Genomic DNA, 19,000 nt, shown 5'->3' with positions numbered 1-19,000 from the left:
GGTGTTTACTTTTTTAAATCTATTTATAACGTGCATTTGTATTATAACATGTACCACGGATTATGTTTTATATGGTTGTGGAAATGCTTTATTGTTTGCACTGATTTATGTGTTAGTTTTTGTTTATTCAATTTCAAGAGGAAGGTCACCAGCAGGGTGATTGTGTCATCAACACGCGACGGGGTGGTGAGAAGGAACACGGGAAGCCTTTTTATGACGTCATCGAGGGGCGACGAAATTCGGTCAAAGGTCCATAGTTAGAAGACGCATAACTAGTGACGAAGGAAGAAGAAATATATTTTATAATGAGTTTAAACAGACTAGTTACGCTCTCCAGACGGGTCACATGGGGAAGTTTGATTCCTTTGTTCGGCCCAAACGGGAAAGTTGTTTCTAATGTGCAGTTTCGACGTCTTTTCAGGACTCAAACTCCAAGTCTTGCATTTGCCAAAGACTTGTTTCTGGGGAAAGTGAACAAGGTGTGTGTCCTGCATGGTCCTGCTTCAAGTGTACCTGTCAGCGGTTTATTTTACATCTCCTTGAATTGCCTGGGTGCATGGAATTAAATAAATAACACTCTGGTGCCGGAGCCTGTATCTTAATGTAAATTAATGTGATGTTAATTTATTTCTGTAGGCAGAGGTGTTTCCGTACCCAGAGATCAGCAGAGAGGAGCTGGAGGAGATCAACCAGTTTGTTGCACCTGTGGAGAAGTTTTTCAGTGAGGATGGTAAGTTGAAGTCAAACTGAAAGTTGTCAGTAGTTGGCTTTTCCTGCACATCACAAGCAGAGGTGTATGGTTCTTGCAACATATCTGCAGGAATGGGGGCTGCATGGCTTTCGGACCATCACATGCCCTCAGTTTGTCATCTTTGATGAAACTCTGTGAAAAGGCTCTCCTTCTCCTTTCCAGTGGACTCCCAGCGGATCGATCGGGAAGCCACAATTCCTCCAGAAACCCTGGAAGGGATCAAACAGCTGGGACTGTTTGGAATTCAGGTGCCAGAGGAATATGGTGAGAATGCATTCAGCATGAAGAAGGTGCAGCACACCGATGAGCAGTTTGGATGTATGGAGTACACCACTCATTGTTCTCCCAGCTCTTCTGTTGCACTTCACACACGTCAGACTCCTGGATGCTGCTTTGTTCTTTTTCCCCTGTCCAAGTTGTCCAGGTGGACTCTCACTTTTCATCAGTGCTGTATATTGAGTTAGAATTCAGTAACTGCTTTAATTACACTGGCTCCTTGTTTCACAAACTCATTTGCTGTAGAGAAGGGGTGAACAATGTGTGTGGTTTCCAGGGGGCCTTGGCCTGTCGAACACCATGTATGCACGACTGGGGGAGACCACTTCTCTGGATGGATCCATCGCAGTCACGCTGGCAGCTCATCAAGCCATAGGCCTGAAGGTGACGGCTCTTGTGCTCCGTAGAGTTAGCTCTGAATAAGCATGTCGCATATCTCACACTAACTGGATGGTGGAATTTGCTGTTTTACACTGGATGAAACTGGATGTCAGAAACTGAGAATCTGAGTTTTTTTTATTTTTGACCCCTTGTGAGTGGGACCTCCAAGTGGCTGGAGATGGAAGAGCTCAGCACTCTTGCTGTGGTGTAAGGAGTGATCAGATCCAGTACAAATCAGGGAACGGATCCTTTCCTTGTCTTGTAGGCCATAATCAGAGTGTTGAACTAGCATCTAAAGGAAGCCAATGAAGAGAGAGACATTTCTGAACTGAAATTTATAAAAATGCTGAAAACAACATTTGGTTCAAAATATATCCACTTGAGTGTTAACAGTCAGTGTCTACAAGGGTTTTTGAAGGAGCTCTGCTGTTTTTAGGGCATCCTGATTGCTGGGAATGAGCAACAGAAGGCAAAGTACCTGCCCAAACTGGCTTCAGGAGAGCACGTGGCTGCCTTCTGCTTGACAGAGCCAGGGAGGTATGAACCACCTTCATGATTTTTACCTGTTTTGATTTCTACCTCCTGGCTGCCCTTTTTTTTTTTTAACTGAAGATGTAATGGATTGGCAGTGTATTTTATCCATTACCATTTTTTAAACTTCTGTCACACATTCTGTTTATGTTGAACTTTGATTGACTGATGTGTTTCAGTGGCAGCGATGCTGCGTCCATCCAGACCCGGGCCACGCTGACCGAAGATGGAAAGCACTATCTCATCAGTGGGTCAAAGGTGATGAGCAAGATCTCAGAAAAGTGCTTTTTCAGAAGCATTGTGTGTACCCCTGCCTTATGGAGGTAGATCCTCATTCCTGAAAAACAGCCTTTGTAAGATGACATTATTGGTCATAATAAGACAGATAGACAGACATACAATATAAGAGTCTATCTGCTCTCATTTAGCTCTTGAATAGCTATTACATACTGGACACTTAACAAACAAAGCATAAATATCTATGATTCACACTGTTTTTGTAAACACCGAAAAAGAAACAATTCAAATGATTTGACAGTGAACAAGTTGATGTGGTTTGAACAGTCTAAATGAGACCATAATTGCTGAAATTATAGCAGGAGAAAGTAGTAAACAAGGGCTGATTGAAGCTGAGAGCCAAACCAAAGTCCAAAGTATTAAATGAAACTCCTCGTAAAGTTGAATCCTTGTAACCTGAATGGTTCTATCTCAAGGACTCAGTGTTTCCTTCTGAAGTATAGATGAACTTAATTTCAGTGTTCCACCTACTCACAGATCTGGATTTCCAATGGTGGGCTGGCAGATATTTTCACAGTGTTTGCTAGAACAGCGGTAGTGGACAAAGACGGCCAGAAGAAGGACAAGATCACCGCTTTCATTGTGGAGAGGGCATTTGGAGGGGTCACCAGTGGCAAACCGGAGGACAAGCTGGGCATTCGCGGCTCCAACAGTAAGGGATTTTGAAACTCAAATCTCACTTTCTGCGTAGTGCGTAATGGCAGCTTAAAGTGCTGGAATGACACCAGTGCCATGTTCAGTTAGAAGTCCATTCAGGCTAGCAAAGAGCTCTGGGTCACCTGTAGTTTTGTAGATGAATGAGATTAATTTTTCTGTTTGGTTTTGTCTTCAGCCTGTGAGGTACTGTTCGAAAATACCAAGGTGCCTGTGGAGAACGTAATTGGAGAAGTTGGAGGTGGATTTAAGGTACATTACATCTTGTCAAGCCCTCACAAATTAAGTTTTGACACCCTGCTATGGTATTTATTTCCACCTCCACAAACATGAAGAAATTAATGTGTTGCATTTTGTTTTTAGTCTGTTTTAATATACGGAAAGATTACCGTTCTATAGATTTTATCTGTTTCCTGTTTATATATAGTTTCACTCTCTTTGATTTTGTGTTCAGTTGGTCTTCAAGTTGAGGCTGTGTGATAGTCAATATGAAAAATTATTCTCATGTTTCTTTCATTGTTCATGTTTTGTCATTTTTTGTCAGTACTTCTCCTTGTCACTGCGTGAGAAGAGCGCTCTATAAAAATAAATTGAAATTAATGTTGTCCACCTTCTCCACTTGGATCAGGCTGCCATGAACATCCTGAACAGCGGGAGGTTTAGCATGGGTAGTGCCACGGCAGGCATGATCAAGAAGCTCATAGGTGAGAAGATAGATCTGGGGGAGTGGGGGGTACAGTAGGTGCTTTGGGCTTGCCAGTGGAAGAAGCCTTGGGGCGGGGGTGGCGGCAGTCCAGTGGGCTTCTGTGGAGCTGTGTTGATGGGTCAAACCTCCCTGTTTCAGAGTAGTGACCTATTGGATATAACGGTGCCTTTCAGAGTTGACAGCAGAGTACGCTGCAACGAGGAAACAGTTCAACAGGAGCATCAGTGAGTTTGGGATGATCCAGGTATTTATTTATTTTTTGCTTGCTTTATTTGTAGGTGTTGATACTGTTATTAGTATTGGGTTTCTCAAAAAAAACAACAAACATCCCTGGTGCGGAGGGAGTGCCATCTCAGGAGTGTGTTTTTCCACTGTGGACTGTGCATTTTAGCAACATGACAGCACTGCTTCACATGCTATTGTCTCTGTTCAAGAATTTTTAGCAGAAAAAAATTAACTTGAAAGCAAAGAACAAGCGGTTTAGAAATTGTGTGTGTGTGTGTGTGTGTGTGTGTGTGTGTGTGTGTGTGTGCGCGCGCGCACGCAAAGATATTGGTTGATGTTCCAACCTCACATGACTGTGTGAAGGCAGATTTTTTTCACATGACTGCTAAAGATATCCAGCATTATTTCAGAAAGTGCCAGGAATGCTGGGACAAAAATGTGTCATTTTGGAGAAGTAGTTTGAAGAGGACAGTACAACATGATGTATGTGCACTACCTGAAATAAATCAAAACTTTTCAGTCCCACCTCATATATGAAGTGACATGCTTTTAAGCGAAAAGTGTTAATAAAAGGTGTGTAAGCGACTCGTCACGCAGCCTCCCCGTGTGCTTGAACAGGAGAAATTTGCTCTGATGGCCATGAACGCCTTTGTGATGGAGAGCATGGCCTACCTGACCGCGGGCATGATGGACAAACCTGGCATCCCAGACTGCTCTGTGGAAGCTGCCATGGTGAAGGTTAGCAGGACCTCCAGAGCATCACAGCTGTCCCTTTTGCCACACTAGATGGTTTCCATACTGACCCTGTCAGTCAGTTCTCTTGATCTTGGTGCATGTGTCTATGACCGAAAACACTACAGTGATGTGAAAAAGAAGGTACATCCCCTGGAGAGATTTGACATTTTAAATACAAGACAAATCGACATCTGATCCCTGTTTAAATTCTGTTATTGGGTTAAGGTGATGATTAATAAATAACACTGGAAATTTATACTTTGCAGTTATTTATTCAACAGAGAAGCAAGGGGGGGTTTGAAAAGTCCACGCCTAGATTTTGACCACCTCAGCATTTTTCATTCAGGTGTGAGATGAGAGAAGGAAGTAGTAGTTATGATACTGTGCATTTCAGTATTGTGGTTATCTCAGTGTACTCATTACTTTTGATACAACCCTTACATACAGTTGGGAATTTTTGTATTGTAATTTTTTTTAAGCTTTTCTTTGTGTGGAATATATTATGTATGTAACTTCTATTTCTGAGTTATTGAAATGCAACAAAACCTGAAAAATGCCCAGTGTTCTGAATAACTGTCCAAGGCCCAATGTAACAGATGACAGAATAAGTGGGATCCCACATGGACCAAAGAGCTGTCCTTCAGCTCCCCACTCACACCCAGTGCATTCCTAAGGTCCTGCTCACTCACTGCTCCTCTTTTGGATGCTGATTGCCAAATTCAGGAGCATCCTATACCATCAGAGCATTCATCAGTGTTTCTCTGCAGGTGTTCAGTTCTGAGGGGGGCTGGATATGCGTCAGCGAAGCCCTGCAGGTCCTGGGGGGCGTCGGCTACATGAAGAGCTACCCGTTTGAACGCTACCTCAGAGACTGCCGCATCCTGCTCATCTTCGAGGTATTTCCTCATCCTATAACTCGACGCTCACCTGTCTGCGATAATGATTTCTGGTTCCTCGGAGGCACAGTAACTGCATGTGGAGATCCTGATACCGGAGACTTTTATGCAGCAGTACTTCTTCCCACATGTTACTGTACCATCTTGTAGACCCACTTGGTCCCACCAAATGATTCATCTAGCACGTTTCAGATCAATAAAGTGGATTGAGCAAATAAAAATTTCCATAACTAAAGAACTTTCCATAACCATGGAATAAGAAAGTTAAAGAAATTAGAGAATTTTATTAAAAGTTTTAAAAAATATATAAAATTTATTTGCTCTTAGCTGGGATTCGTTTCATTGGTTCTACAAGATTTAAAAAGGAGGGGAAAATTATGAATGTTTTTCCCTGTCACTGTTAAAATTGCCGGTGGAAAAATTCATTTTTTTCTTCATTTAGTGGTTTGCCTTGGAAATGTCCGAAAAGAGACGAGCCAGTAGGCTTTGGCCGTCCTGCTTTCTTGAGCGCAGAAGAAAATAAAAAATGTTAATGGAAAGTGGCAGCCTGTCAGGTTCATGGTGAGATTTGCTTTCCGCAGTTTGACCATGAGAGGGCATCCGTTCGGTGAGCAGGCAGCAGGGGCAGCAAGGGGTGCAGCACATGTACCGTGAAAACACTTCAAAGGAACATGGGATGTGTGCCTTTCAGCAGACCCATCAAGTGTGACTTTGGCACAATCTGTTCAACTGTGTTTCCTGCTAGGGGACAAATGAAATTCTGAGGATGTACATCGCTCTAACTGGGATGCAGCATGCTGGGAAAATACTCACTGGTAAAATAAAGTAAGCATTCCAACTTTTTCACGCACTCTGCACATCATCACCGTTCTAGCTGCTCAGTGATATTGCTCATTTATGGTGCACATGCAGGGAGATGAAGAAGGGCAACATCGGCGTGGCCTTGCAGATGTTCGGAAAAAAGTTGCGAGATTCTATAAGCACCAAGGTGGACCTGGGATTGACGGGGAAGGACGGAGTGGTCCATCCCAGTCTGACGGTATGCTTCACGCAAACCTACACCAACACGTAAACCTCTGCTCCAGATATATAAACACAGTGGGTTGAGGCCTGTGTTAATTTACATTCACTCATTTAACAGACGCTTTTCTTCAAAGCAACATATAGCTCAGAGAAAACTAAAATGAGTACATTACATCAACCGAAGGAGAGAGTTGGATCCAACCACTGATTCTAGGGTAGTCAATTTGTCACATTCCACCACATGAATCAGTATACATCATACAAGTACCTGCATAAAGATTAAAGCATTATTCATCAATTTCTAATTTAAAAAATTATTTTTAAAAAAAATCACAATTTTACATAATAAATGTATGTAAAGTCTTACTTTAGGTGCAGGTGTTTTTTTCTTTTTTAAGTTTTGTAAGGGATATAAGTCTTTATTCAGTAAAGTTATTGTTCAGGTGACATACCAGTTGGAGCTGCAATGTTGCACTTAAAAGACTGTAGTACTGTTGACCAAGGTGTTTACCAAGGTACAGCAAAAATTACCCTCCTGTATAAATAAGTACATGATTGTAAGTAGTGTATTATAATAATCTATAATTATGTCACTTTGGAGAATGGTGTCAGGTAAATTAATAAATGTTTCGAAGAGCTGTTAAAACAATTTGAAGATTGCACATGTGTATCTGTTCCTCTGTCCCCAAAGGAGAGCACAAAGAAGCTGGAAGAGAACGTGCACTTCTTTGGCAATACTGTCGAGGGCTTGCTTTACAGATATGGAAAGGTAAGTTGTGCACGTTTGTGGTTCTTATTTTGAATTAAACATTGCAGAACAGAAATGAATTCTTCACAAATCAAAACACTTACTGAATGCATCAGCAAATCTTTACTGTATTTTTGCAAACAGTTTTCTCTGTAAACCTAATTTTGAAATACGTTGGTTCATCTCATATTCCCTTGTTGAACGTTTCCGGTCTCTTTGGCAACATGAATGGCAATTAACAGAGCCTTGTACAGTACAGCTCTTTCCTGTATAGCTGAGGTCATGTTTGCTGGCTCTACAGCTCACTTGGGGTCTTTTTCATTCCAAAACTGGATTTCAGTGGGAACTGTGCTATTGTAATCAGCCTGTCCATTCAGAAAATTCTAGTTCCCATCTTCCTTTCTCCACTTTGAAACCACACCAAACCACTTTTTAACACTCCTAAAACCATAGGTTATATTGTTGGAAACATCAAAAGATGTTCAATCACCTACAAACAGTATAAGATTTGCTAGTAGGGAGGATGAATTCAATACGAGAAAATATATAAATACAGTGCTAAATGTAAGTGAGTTACAGATGTGGCTGTGAATTCAGATTGCCGTTTTATGGAAATTTTGTTTTCTTTTTTTTGACTCTATACTAAATGAGAATGCTAATTTGTTTCAAGACTATCGTCGATGAGCAGATGGCCTTGAAGAAGGTAGCAGATGTGCTCATTAACCTCTATGCCATGACCGCCGTCCTGTCCCGAGCCAGTCGGTCCATCAGTATCGGATTACGTAACCACGACCACGAGGTACAGCACTGTTGACCCAGGAGGCAATCCTCAGGCCAGGTCCACTGGAAGAGCACTGCTTTTGACTGCTTAAATTCCTACACGTACGCTGTTGGTAGAGTATCTTCATACTTCTTAGAACTGTGTGCCTTTCAGTTATTTCAAGACTGGTCTTTACTGTCTGAAGTGGGTACTACAGTACGTTTCATTTTCAGTGAGCGATAGCCATCGAGATCTACAGCTGTTTCATCTTGTTCTCTTTTCCTCTTGAGCATAGTCTAATTTCCTCTTAACCCGGATGACAGGTTTATAGTAACAGTAAGGCACTCGCTAGGATCCGTGATTCTGAGGAACTCATTTCACCACTGTCTATGGCACACTGCTTATTAGTGTGTGTGTGTGTGTGTATTATGCAGCTGCTTTGAAACTATATTGCAGGGCTTTCTCTAAAGTCCAAAAAAATGTTTATCATCCAGTATGGGGTTAGAATTTTTTTTTGTCTGAACTTTTTGAGGTAGAACAGAGTTTATCTCCCAGCCTACAGACTGAAGAACTTCTACTGTAACTCTTATGCTGTTTTCCTACATATTGTCTAGGTGCTCCTTGCAAACACATTCTGCTCTGATGCCTATTACAAAAACAACTTCTTGATGACTCAGCTGCAAAAGAGTAAGTATAACACCGAGCACTAATTGGGAACAGCTTGTTGGAGACGGTTTCATTGCATCTCTAACAGCATGTCTCCATTGAGCCTGCAAAGCGCCAGCCTTCGCTCCTCCCACACTCCTATCTGTGTTCCTCAGTCTCATTGCTTCACTTGCAAATAATTCTTGCAGTGCCTTGCATCACATAAAGACCAGTTGGCTCCCTCCCTTTTTCGTACATTGTTGCTCTTTTCGCCCCTTTGTTGCACTCGACTCCATTCTCATTCGGTTCTCTTTCGGTTCAGATGCCCCAGAGAACAATGATGACAGCATAAAGAAGATTGCCAAGGACGTGCTGGCGAAGAGGGCCTACATCTGTTCACATCCTTTGGACAGGACTTTCTGATGGGCTGTGATGTTGCCTCAGACAGATGTACCTTTTACCAGCCCATTACATTGACTGTAATTTATTCTAACATGCTCTTAATGCTGCTTAAAATTACTGAATTAGTGATGAATAAAGATAAATTGGAGTGGAAAATTAATCACATGTGAAACTTGTTTAAACAGTTTTACTATAAATAATGTAGCTGTGCAAACTGTGTCCAAATCAGTGGGCCAAAACCACTCAAGTGTTTGTGATGTGAAATACGGTACAGCAAGGTGTCGACCGCAGGGAAGGCTGTCCTTTTTAAAGAACATGCATGAAGAGACCCTTATAAGTTTTGGTCTCTGTGACCCTTCTGGCTGATTGACTTCGGTCACTGGGGCCCAAAGGTTCTGCTGACGGTTCCGGGTGCTGGAACCAGACCGCATGCCTCTCCTCTTCTGACAGGGGTGGGGCCACCCGCTTGTACAGGAATGAGTGCGGCTTCCCACGTTCCCTGGAGTGGACAGCAGAGATAGCAGCACTTCAACATAACCTTTTTTTAAATTCGATTTGCACTTGAACAGTTAGTTTTTTTTTTTTTTTTTTTTTATTAAAATAAAGTAAGAATGACTAACTTCAAGTGGAACTGCCTCAGGTCAGACTTCTGTCGCGGAATCCTGTTGCCTTCCCAGCTCAAGCTGTGGTGGTCCAGGGGTCCGGGGCTGAAAGCCACATTCATGTGCTGTTTTCCATCCTCGCAGTGCTGGACTACGGACAGCGCAGGGATTGGCTGAGAGACACACCACACATGTTATCAAGCTTTCAAAATGAGCCATAAGATATTCACTACAGAAATGTCCCATATAAAAAGTAACAGGATTAAAGTGAGTACACACGCCCTGACTGAAGCCGCTTGTCCCAAGGGGGGTCGCGGCAAGCCGGAGCATAACCCGGCAACACAGGGCACAAGGCTAGAGGGGGAGGGGACACACCCAGAACAGGACGCCAGTCCATAGCAAGGCACCCCAAGCAGGACTCGAACCTCAGACCCACCAGAGAGCAGGCACAGGCCAAACCCACTGCGCTACCACACCCCCCATTAAGGCGAGTCTTTTTTTTTCTTTTTTTTCTTTTTTTTTTTTTTAAAAAACCATTACATGCATTGTAAAACTAAAACTAATGTTCTGGTGCATTGAAAACATGTTGGATGTGGTTAAAAGTCAAAGTAGTAACTGGTCCTCAGTATAGTGATGAGAATCTCCACCTGTTGTGCCAGGCCCTGAGGTTGAATTCCTCGACATGAAGAACCCAAGACACTTTGAACCCATGGGTGGTAGTTAGAGATGTCACCCAGTGTCACTGTAAGTCACCCAGTACTGTGTTTGTGTTGTGTACAGTATCAGTCCAAAGTCTGAGTCTATGTGGACAAGCTAGACAGGAAAGTGAGTGCAAAGCATCACTAAGGCATCCTACATGTGTGTGAACTGCTACAGGGGAACTAGGAGGACATGGAGCCACATGTTTTCTGTAGTTCTGCCGTCTTAAGTTATACTGCACATGTTGCTAACAGCATTTGCTCATTATTAAAATGGAACGTGATGAGTGTTTGGCTCTGCAGGCATGGCCAGAGCAGTACAGCAACATCCTGAACAGAGGAGCTCCTCACAGTGGAGCACAAGGGGAACACATTGGTGTTTCCCCCCACCCCCACATCCGTGGATAATTGAGATTTGAGGGGCTAAAGTCCTCGGTCGCTCCCCGATCGACATATGCGTGCAACGTTTTCGTGTTTCAACAGTGAAGTAAGGCCAGCATATGTTCATGATTACACTTTAGCTGTAAAACACATGAAGGGAACGGCCAGTCGTTTTTCACATGTCCACAGAACAGCAAGCGGACCACAAAGAGATGCCCACATGGACAGCATGCATCGCATTTCCCTCGAACCCTGAACCCAAACCCTGGGCCTTGCCTTGAGTTCCAGCCCCGGCGTCCTCAGTGAGTACTTCATGGGCTTGTCCTTCAGCAAGTCCCCTAGTTTTCCAGACTCCCCATGTACCATGTGGCACTTGAACTCTGGGACAGGCCCTTGCCCCAAAGAAGCCTCACTAGGGAGCACCTTCCTGAGCCAGCGGCTGTACTGCACCTTAGCCGCCTCCCGCTGCTCTTGCTGTAGCAACTCCCCTGGGAGGAGGGTTACGCACAAAGACTCAACACAGACAGTGCAACACTTTTTCATGAGTAAATGACAGTTTGAACACAATCGGGATGAAACAGGAATGCAGAGCTTGGTTAGAATGTTGGTATGAAACAACCCTTTTGCAACTTTGGATTCTGTTCTTTTTGAGACTGAATGTAATCAGAGTGATTCAGGCATCATCCGGAGCCTTACCAGCCAGGTGGATGGTGACAGGAACCTCGGAGTCAAAGAACCCGGATGGTTTTTTGTACAGATTGAAGTCTTCGAAACGCTTGGACCAGGGCCACGTGTCTCTCGTGAGCGTGGGCCTCAAAATATTGCTGTGAAGTATGTTCTCCTTCCAAGGCTGCAGGCAGAGGAGACATGGCAGACGCCGACAGAATGAACACCCCACGTGTGAGAATGGAAACCACTGGATGCGGGGCCATTTCTGTGGCTTTGACATACAGCACGCCGATCAGGTTAAGCCTCTGCAACTTGTCGTTCCTCATCCCACCCAAAGTCGTGGAAGACAGTTGATAGAGGGGAGAGAACATTGTATAGCTTCAAGGGGGGAATGGAATAAGTGACGTCATTAAACACTGTTGGACGCTGCTGGCACTGTTGGCTCCTGTGCAGATTAAATTACAGCGGCCCTCAAACGTCACGTTTAATTGTTTAAGCAGGCTCCACACTTTAAAACCAACACTAAACCATAGGATGAGCGGATTGCACAGAGCTGTGGGAAACCAAAACATCTTAGTGCCATTGAGAAAAGCTCCATAATTCAGCATTAGCCACGTCTCAGAGCAGGACACTCAATACCCTGAGCCGGGTGGGTCACTACACTGGGAGGAGCCCTGGGAAGGTAGTGCTAGTTAAACCCGATCCCTTTGTCTAAACGCTCAGGAATGCCCATAAACAGTCCCACCTGTCTATCAAAGTTAACTATTACTCAGTGAAGGATACTTTGGAGGCAGACAGGACCTGTCTCAGCTCTTCTATGCGGGCCTCATCGGGCTTCAGGGGATGTTTGTTGGAATCCATACTGCTCCTGAATCCAGGTAACACAAAGCTTTCACGGGTGTGCCGAGTGGCTTTGGACCTGACCTCCAAGGACCTCTGCTCCACATCAGCATCCACAGAAGCCACTGTGGTGGAGTGGTATCCCTGGAAATACGCAAACCTACATGAGGGCCTCTCATAACTACTAGAGACCATATGTGTTTTATGGGCCTAAAATCAGATGATAATCTGCAGGAAGGGTAGCAGAGAAAGTACTGTGAACCTTTGCCATTTTCTTACGCAGCAGTTCCCAAGCCTGTTGGGTGCAGTTTTCTGACTGAGTCATGTTGTAATTGGGCACCACATTATCTACAGGTAGCTGAGCTTCTGCCTCAGCTGGCTTGGGCTTCTCCATCTTCAGGCTGTCTATGTCAGCTGGTTTGGACTTCTCCATCTTCAGGCTGTCTGTGTCAGCTGGTTTGGGCTTCTCCATCTTCAGGCTGTCTATGTCAGCTGGTTTGGACTTCTCCATCTTCAGGCTGTCTGTGTCAGCTGGTTTGGGCTTCTCTGTCTTTGAGCTGTCTGTGTCAGTTAGCTTGGGCTTCTCCATCTTCAAGTTTGCTAGATGTACCTCCTCAATGTTTCCCTTAATCATAGAGAAAAAAAAGCAACAGAGCTGTTCATTTTGAAGGCCACCCATTTCTTCTAGCTGTTGGCTAGTTTATGTCTTGAGCCACAAAGAACTACAAGGAAACTGAGACTACCTCAATGATGTCTTTAGTCTCCACGTGGTGCTGCTCCTCTTCATTATCTTCCATCAACTCCATGTTGTCATTGAGGGAGGTGTCTGCTGGCTCACCTAACTTTTCTGTAGTTTTCAGAGGAGACTCCTGCATCTCACACCTAACCACAACCACCTCCTCCTGCTGTTTCTTCAGCGGAATGATTCCAAACTCCTTGCTCATGCTAAGAATCATCTCAGCTGAGGGGAACAGTTCGCCATGGACAGCATCCTTCATGGTCTTCACCTGGAACAGATAGCTGAGCCTGTGGCATGTTAGGTAAAAACAAAAACATTCATGGCTTCATAAATGTTCCTTTGACTTGTGGAGAGGATAAACCTCAAATGGTTAATAGCAAGTTAGTCTGTAGATCAGTTTATGCTGGGTAGATGGTCAATTTTTCTAGGTGCATAGATTCATCAGTTGTGGGGTTATTCATCTTGTTCCATTTTCCAGCTTATGAAAGTGTGAAGGGTACTATATGTATCATTGAATTTAAAGCTGAAGTAATTTTCTACCTGGGGTGTAAACCTGTGACACTGCAATCATCACCTACTATCCACCACATCTTGACAACGGACGCCAAAATACTCACCGGGACAGAGCCTGGAAGCAGGCCCGAGGCACCATCTCCCTCACGTAGAGCAGCGGCTGCTTCATGATGTTATCCAGTGCCTCATGGAGGTGTATGGGAGATAGGCTCAAGTCCAGTGTGTGGTACAGCCTGGTGGAGAAGCTCTGATCTGAGTTGTAGAGAATCTTGGTCTGGTCCTCCTCGCTACCGGACAACCTGAGAACACACATTGCATCAACAAGAATATTCTTGTCATGATTACTCCATCCACATGGATAGGGTCTAATCATCTGTATTTATCGATGTTTATCGAGGGCACAGGACGTATTCGGCAGCAAGGCAAGAAGGACTGCATGTCTTACTTAATGGGAACCTTCTCCCAGAGCCTCCTAATGGCTTTGTCCTTCAGTCCCTCCAGAACGAAGAGGTGGGTTTTATTGTCATACAAGTAGAATCCTGTCACAACATCCATCTCCTTGCTGTTCTTCTCGCTGGCACTCATTTCATAGCAGCTCAGGGTCTTTTCGATCATTTCCTCTGTGGCAGAGTTGAGATGGAAGGCGGCAGCATTGATTTTCAGGATCTCTGAGCGCAGCCTGGTTAAAGCCATGCTGCTCTTGCACCGGAAGAAGTAAATGATACGGCCAAAAGGGTAACCCAAGTGCCATATGTTATGCTTGAGAGGGTGAGCGATTTCAACCTGCACTTTCAGCTCGGAATTGGCTTCAAAGTAATGGCCCATGGGCATGGGGTCTTCAAGGGGTCCGTAAGCCACGCCTGGGAATCCAAGCATCCTTTCTTCATGTTCAGCCCATCTACACACAGACAGGTCTGGAGGAGGTGAGCACTTGATGGCTGCTGTAGCTTTAAAGCGCCTCTGCCCCCGAAGCAGCTCCGACAAGTCCACGGTGGCAATCCCGTAGGGGTCTTGCCGTGACGTACTGTTGACGAAGGGGTTGAACCTTGTCCTCCTACAGCTCAGTAGGCTGACGCTTCCCAGCCTGTTGTCTTCAGCCTCAGTGCCAAACACAGTTGGGCTTGTGGCTGGTTCCTCCAGCTTCCTGTCACGGTCATGGATCTCGATCTCCAACGGAGGCCCTCCGAGGTACTGCTGCAGTTCATCGGGGTCCAGGAGACCAGTCAGAATCACATTTACATCCCTGAAGTACAGGTCTGAGCCATGCTCCTCTCCCTTCGTCCTGTGCATGGTCATGTCGGGGAGCTTATACTGACAGTACACCGGTAGACACTTTTCCTGGGTAGGAAATAGCCAAAAGATGAGTTTAGACTGCAGGCTGTATTTGCACAACATGCAGCTTGTGGTGCTTCTATTCAAAATTATAACTCCCAAAAAGGTTTTCCGGTAGGACGCAAGCACCTTGAGTACGTGAAAGGGGACAGGTGAAGCCGGGAGAGACGTGGCTGACAAGACTGTGATGACCAAGGGGTTCAGCTTCATCCTGAGCTCTTCCGACATGAGCGCCTTGTCCACCGTGATGCTGCAGAGGCCTTCGCGTATTCCAGGGGTGCGGCTCACCAGGTAGTCCGTGACCGACTTCTCTCCTAATGTTCACATCCAGCACCAATTTAAGCTTTGGTGTCATTCAAATTTGTCAACAACAGTACAACAGCCACATAAAACAGTTTCTCCAACCACAACTACAGCAACGGTTCAGTGAAGTGTGGCTTTTGCTACATTTGCTGGCGAACGAATTTAACAAACTATACACGGAGCTTCAAAATAAGTAACCCTGGTCTGAACCGCATCTGTAACGGGGAAAATTGAGTGGCTTTGATAACGGTCGCGTGCGTAAGGAACAATACGTGCAAGTGACAGACAATACAAGCGCAGGGCACAGCTGTAGCAGCGCCAGTAACTGCTGGGAGGATCTTAGTGCTGGGATCGTGTAAAACATCGGAGCTCTTTAAAGGCTGTGCTGGAGAGAAACACTGCGTGATCTGTCTGGCTCCAGTTTTACGAGAGCGCAGCCTGAACTTTTCCCAAGCGCTGGCTTTAATCACGGTCTCTCTGACGGGAGAGGAACACATGAAATGCACAGCTCAGGGCTTCACGCTGCTGCCTTTCTGCAGCCAATTAGAGGCCTCATCTGGGCGAAGGCACTCGAGCCGCTGCGCCCTTCCCATCACACGTAACTCCCAGCTAAACTCCTAACAGCAGGCTGCGGCAAAGGAATGTCAGTGGTTATTATCATATGAGCGCTACAGTTATTACTGTTACTGCCATACAAACTACGATTCAGTGCTGCTTTAGGTGCCCATCAAAAAAAAACACAAGTAAAAATGACTAAACATGACAGCTGTTAATGACATTTTTACATGGTGAAATGGTAAGTGGATTTGATTATATAATTATGATTTATCCATCATCTCACCGTAATAAAGTGATCATTTTGGTAACATGAAGATGTAGTTAAAGGATCCAAGGCAGTAAATAAGGAAAAACTTAAGAGTTAAGATGTGTCGGGTGTTTTGAATGGTTCTCCTCATTGTATTTGTATCACAGCAAATTAATGTGGCTGGAGCCGCTGTGGGTGGGAGTGTTGTCTTCCCCCACGTAGCTGGTGTTCACATTTTAAGAACTCACACTTAGGATCATGTGTAATTTGTACCGTAAAATTCAAATAAGGGATCAACTCGCACAAGAGATGTCTTAAGAGAGCAGAGATTTCAGTTCACAACATGAGCCTTGGTGACAGCAAGCATCACACAAGACCATGCAGTGGCACAGCGGGTAGCGGGGTGACTATGGATTTGGGGTTGTACCCTGGGTTCGAATGCAGATCAGTCTGTGTGCAGTCTGTTCTTGCTGTGTTCACGTGGGTTTCCTCCAGGTGCTCTGGTTTCCTTCCAGATTCGGGCGAATTGGTGACTCTGAATTCTCCATTTGTGTGTGTGTGTGTGTGTGTGTGTGTGTGAGCGTGTATTGATGGATGGATTATTGCAAATGATACTTTACAAATTGTGAGTGATTGCATTAATTACAGAGTTAACTCTTTAGGTAGCGCTCTTATATTCTGGACTTGTTTTTGAATTAGATTTTCTCCGTTTTTAAAAGGCAGAAATTTTGCATGTTTAGGGAAAAATGGGTGAACCTTCAGGGGCTCAAGAATGCGTTCTTTATTTTTTCCCTTTGAGTTAAGGGTAATGATGAGTTTGTTGTATGAGAATCCATCCTAGATCCATCCTAGGCAGATTTTCAGTAGTGACTTGTATTTGTTATGCAAGGGAAGCCTGCGCTGCATTCCCCCCATTCTGACTGAAACAGGGCTGTACGCATACCTGCGAGCAGGTGCACTGGATTGAGCTCCACCGAGGCGACGCCGTTCTTATGAGTGTTCTCAGTGCAGGCAGCGCTCTCCAGGGCGTTTCTGTGGGACAGTGACTTCTGATTGACGACCTGGGGCTGGTCTCTCACACCGCTGGATGTCAGAGCCGCTTTGGGAAGAGGAGAGTCGGACACCTGAGACTCAGACTTGATGTACAGAGAGGAGCAGCGGGCAGCAGGTAAGTCAAAGCACCTGGATTCTAACTGAGGTTCTTACTTGCGTCCTGTTGGGGCACTGCACTTTGAACTTTGCGGAGGTATAGGACCTCATCTGAGAACCCAAATGTGGCACTAATGCAGAGACCTTTTGCTCCGGTTTGCTGTCCTTAAATTGTTCAATTACTCCATTATTTTACATGATTCTTAACTACACATGTACATTTATTTAAATATCACAATGCATTGTCTTGTTCTTTCTTGTCCCTTATGAAGAAAAATCCTAGTAAAGTACTTAACGTTTCTTTTCTAATATTTTTTTTTAAGAAATATCATAGAATTTTACATTTATTTAGCAGACGCTTTTCTCCAAAGCAGCTTGCAACAAACTCTATGTAGTGTTATCAGCCCACACACCTTATTCACCATGGTAACTTACACTGCTAGGTACACTACTTACACTGGGTCCCTCATCCATACATCAATGGAACACACACACTCTCTCTGTCACTCACACACTATGGGGGAACCTGAACAGCATGTCTTTGGACTGTGGGAGGAAACCCACACAGACACAGGAGAACATGCAAACTCCACACAGACTGAGGGGAGATCAAACCCACATCCTTTTGCCCCACCTAGGCACTGTGAGACAGCAGCGCTACTCGCCGTGCCACCATGCTGCCCAAGTTTTAAGGAAGTAGTTGTGATTAAATCCACCGTGTACAGTTCCCCTTGCTGCTGTCTGACAGCCCTGCCAGGGACAATTTTGAAAGCTCATTTCAATGCACATCAAAAATTGCATTTTTTTTTTTTTTTTTTACAGAAAGGTGGACGAGATGCTTCAGTGAATGCTCTCTTCGGTGGTACCTACAGACGTCAGCCTTGCTCTGCTGTTTGTGTGTTTTCGAGGACTGGTTCCCGGCAGACCGCTCCTGCGCCGCTTTCGCTATGGGCGGCAGCTCCTTCTCCTTGTCGCGAACCGTCCCCTTCGGATTGGCCCCGCTGCCGTCCCGTTGGCCGTCACAGCCCAGAGATCTGAGGGAGACCCACAGTGCTTGTCTCACGGTGCAGTGCAGTAAAAGAGCGGGCAGAACGCAGCACGGCCACAGCCACCTTTGATGAGCAGCCCTCCCCATGACATCATTGCCATGGACAAGTTTACATGGCTTTAGGTGGGTCTCTATTAAAGGGCAGCGGCCCGCCCTTCTCTTCAAATAAAATAGCCCATGACCCCCTTTGCTGCCTATTCAAGCACTGCAAACCTTCCAAAAGCAGATGAAAATAACTACAATACGACCACATGGACAGCTATTTAATTTCCTTAGAGAAACTGTACATAAAATAAAAACATGGCTACAATTTGATATTTTTGGTGCCATGTGGCAATATACTGGTAAATATTACATCTAATATAACATGCAGCTTTTCTTTTAAAACATAATTGGTTCTTATCTTTTGTTTTGTGGTTTTCCTTTAAAAAAACTACTTGCCGATTATGTTTTAAAATGCACAGTCTGGGAACATTTACGAAGACTCTGTGCGACGTAGTTTTTGACAGCGACACACCTACGTGTAGAAAAACTGAGAGCCACACACACACACACGTTGGCTGGAGTGTCGTAAGAGTCACATAAAGCTGATGTCGTATTAGATCTACGCCCATCTGCAAGATGCGAATGTGGTCCCAGTTGTAAGGATGGCCAATATTATGTATTCATTTAGCAGTGGTGGGATTCAAACCCGCGTCTTTCAGTTATACGGTGACCGATCAAACCAGAACGCCATACCTGTCATGAGCAGAACGCCCCTTTTCTGGGACGCTGCACCCATCCCTGTTCAGGGCAGTTGTGGTTCGAACCCTCTCGCTGGCCAGCACTTCTGCTGCAGATGCTTTGGCCTTAACTGGCAAAGTCATTGAAAACAGATACCGGGCTTTTTAC

General features: G+C 44.7%; 2 protein-coding genes across 2 annotated transcripts; one reads left to right on the top strand and one right to left on the bottom strand.

The window, feature by feature from the left end:
- Positions 1–225: 225 nt before the first annotated feature.
- acad9 (acyl-CoA dehydrogenase family, member 9) lies at positions 226–9,181 on the top strand. The gene is made up of 18 exons (XM_018744533.2): positions 226–479; positions 637–730; positions 914–1,015; positions 1,305–1,411; positions 1,845–1,945; positions 2,119–2,197; positions 2,714–2,888; positions 3,069–3,142; positions 3,519–3,594; positions 3,770–3,840; positions 4,440–4,559; positions 5,324–5,452; positions 6,198–6,277; positions 6,365–6,491; positions 7,167–7,244; positions 7,894–8,022; positions 8,598–8,670; positions 8,951–9,181. The coding sequence occupies exons 1-18, from the start codon at positions 306–308 to the stop codon at positions 9,049–9,051; spliced, it is 1,890 nt and encodes a 629-aa protein (XP_018600049.2). The 5' UTR covers positions 226–305; the 3' UTR covers positions 9,052–9,181.
- A 1,047-nt stretch (positions 9,182–10,228) lies between these two features.
- cfap92 (cilia and flagella associated protein 92 (putative)) lies at positions 10,229–18,221 on the bottom strand. The gene is made up of 11 exons (XM_018744540.2): positions 17,932–18,221; positions 16,856–17,011; positions 14,934–15,118; positions 13,918–14,810; positions 13,577–13,771; positions 12,964–13,246; positions 12,483–12,845; positions 12,182–12,364; positions 11,408–11,561; positions 10,988–11,199; positions 10,229–10,294 (listed from the first exon to the last, which is right to left on the bottom strand). Exons 1-11 carry the CDS (start codon positions 18,194–18,196, stop codon positions 10,229–10,231), a joined length of 2,955 nt encoding a protein of 984 aa, XP_018600056.2. The 5' UTR covers positions 18,197–18,221.
- Between the last annotated feature and the right edge of the window lie 779 nt (positions 18,222–19,000).

Source organism: Scleropages formosus, chromosome 22 (assembly GCF_900964775.1).
Source record: "Scleropages formosus chromosome 22, fSclFor1.1, whole genome shotgun sequence".
NCBI lineage: Eukaryota > Metazoa > Chordata > Actinopteri > Osteoglossiformes > Osteoglossidae > Scleropages > Scleropages formosus.
This window is presented reverse-complemented; position numbering and strand designations above follow the sequence as displayed.

Coding starts and splice junctions, on each gene's coding strand:
- acad9 (XM_018744533.2), top strand. CDS start 306: ATGAGTTTAAACAGACTAGTTACGCTCTCCAGACGGGTCACATGGGGA. Junction 6,492..7,166: donor TGGTCCATCCCAGTCTGACG/GTATGCTTCACG, acceptor CTGTCCCCAAAG/GAGAGCACAAAGAAGCTGGA. Junction 8,671..8,950: donor GATGACTCAGCTGCAAAAGA/GTAAGTATAACA, acceptor CTTTCGGTTCAG/ATGCCCCAGAGAACAATGAT.
- cfap92 (XM_018744540.2), bottom strand. CDS start 18,196: ATGGGGAGGGCTGCTCATCAAAGGTGGCTGTGGCCGTGCTGCGTTCTG. Junction 15,119..16,855: donor TCCAGTGCACCTGCTCGCAG/GTATGCGTACAG, acceptor TGTGAACATTAG/GAGAGAAGTCGGTCACGGAC. Junction 12,846..12,963: donor AGACTAAAGACATCATTGAG/GTAGTCTCAGTT, acceptor TCTATGATTAAG/GGAAACATTGAGGAGGTACA.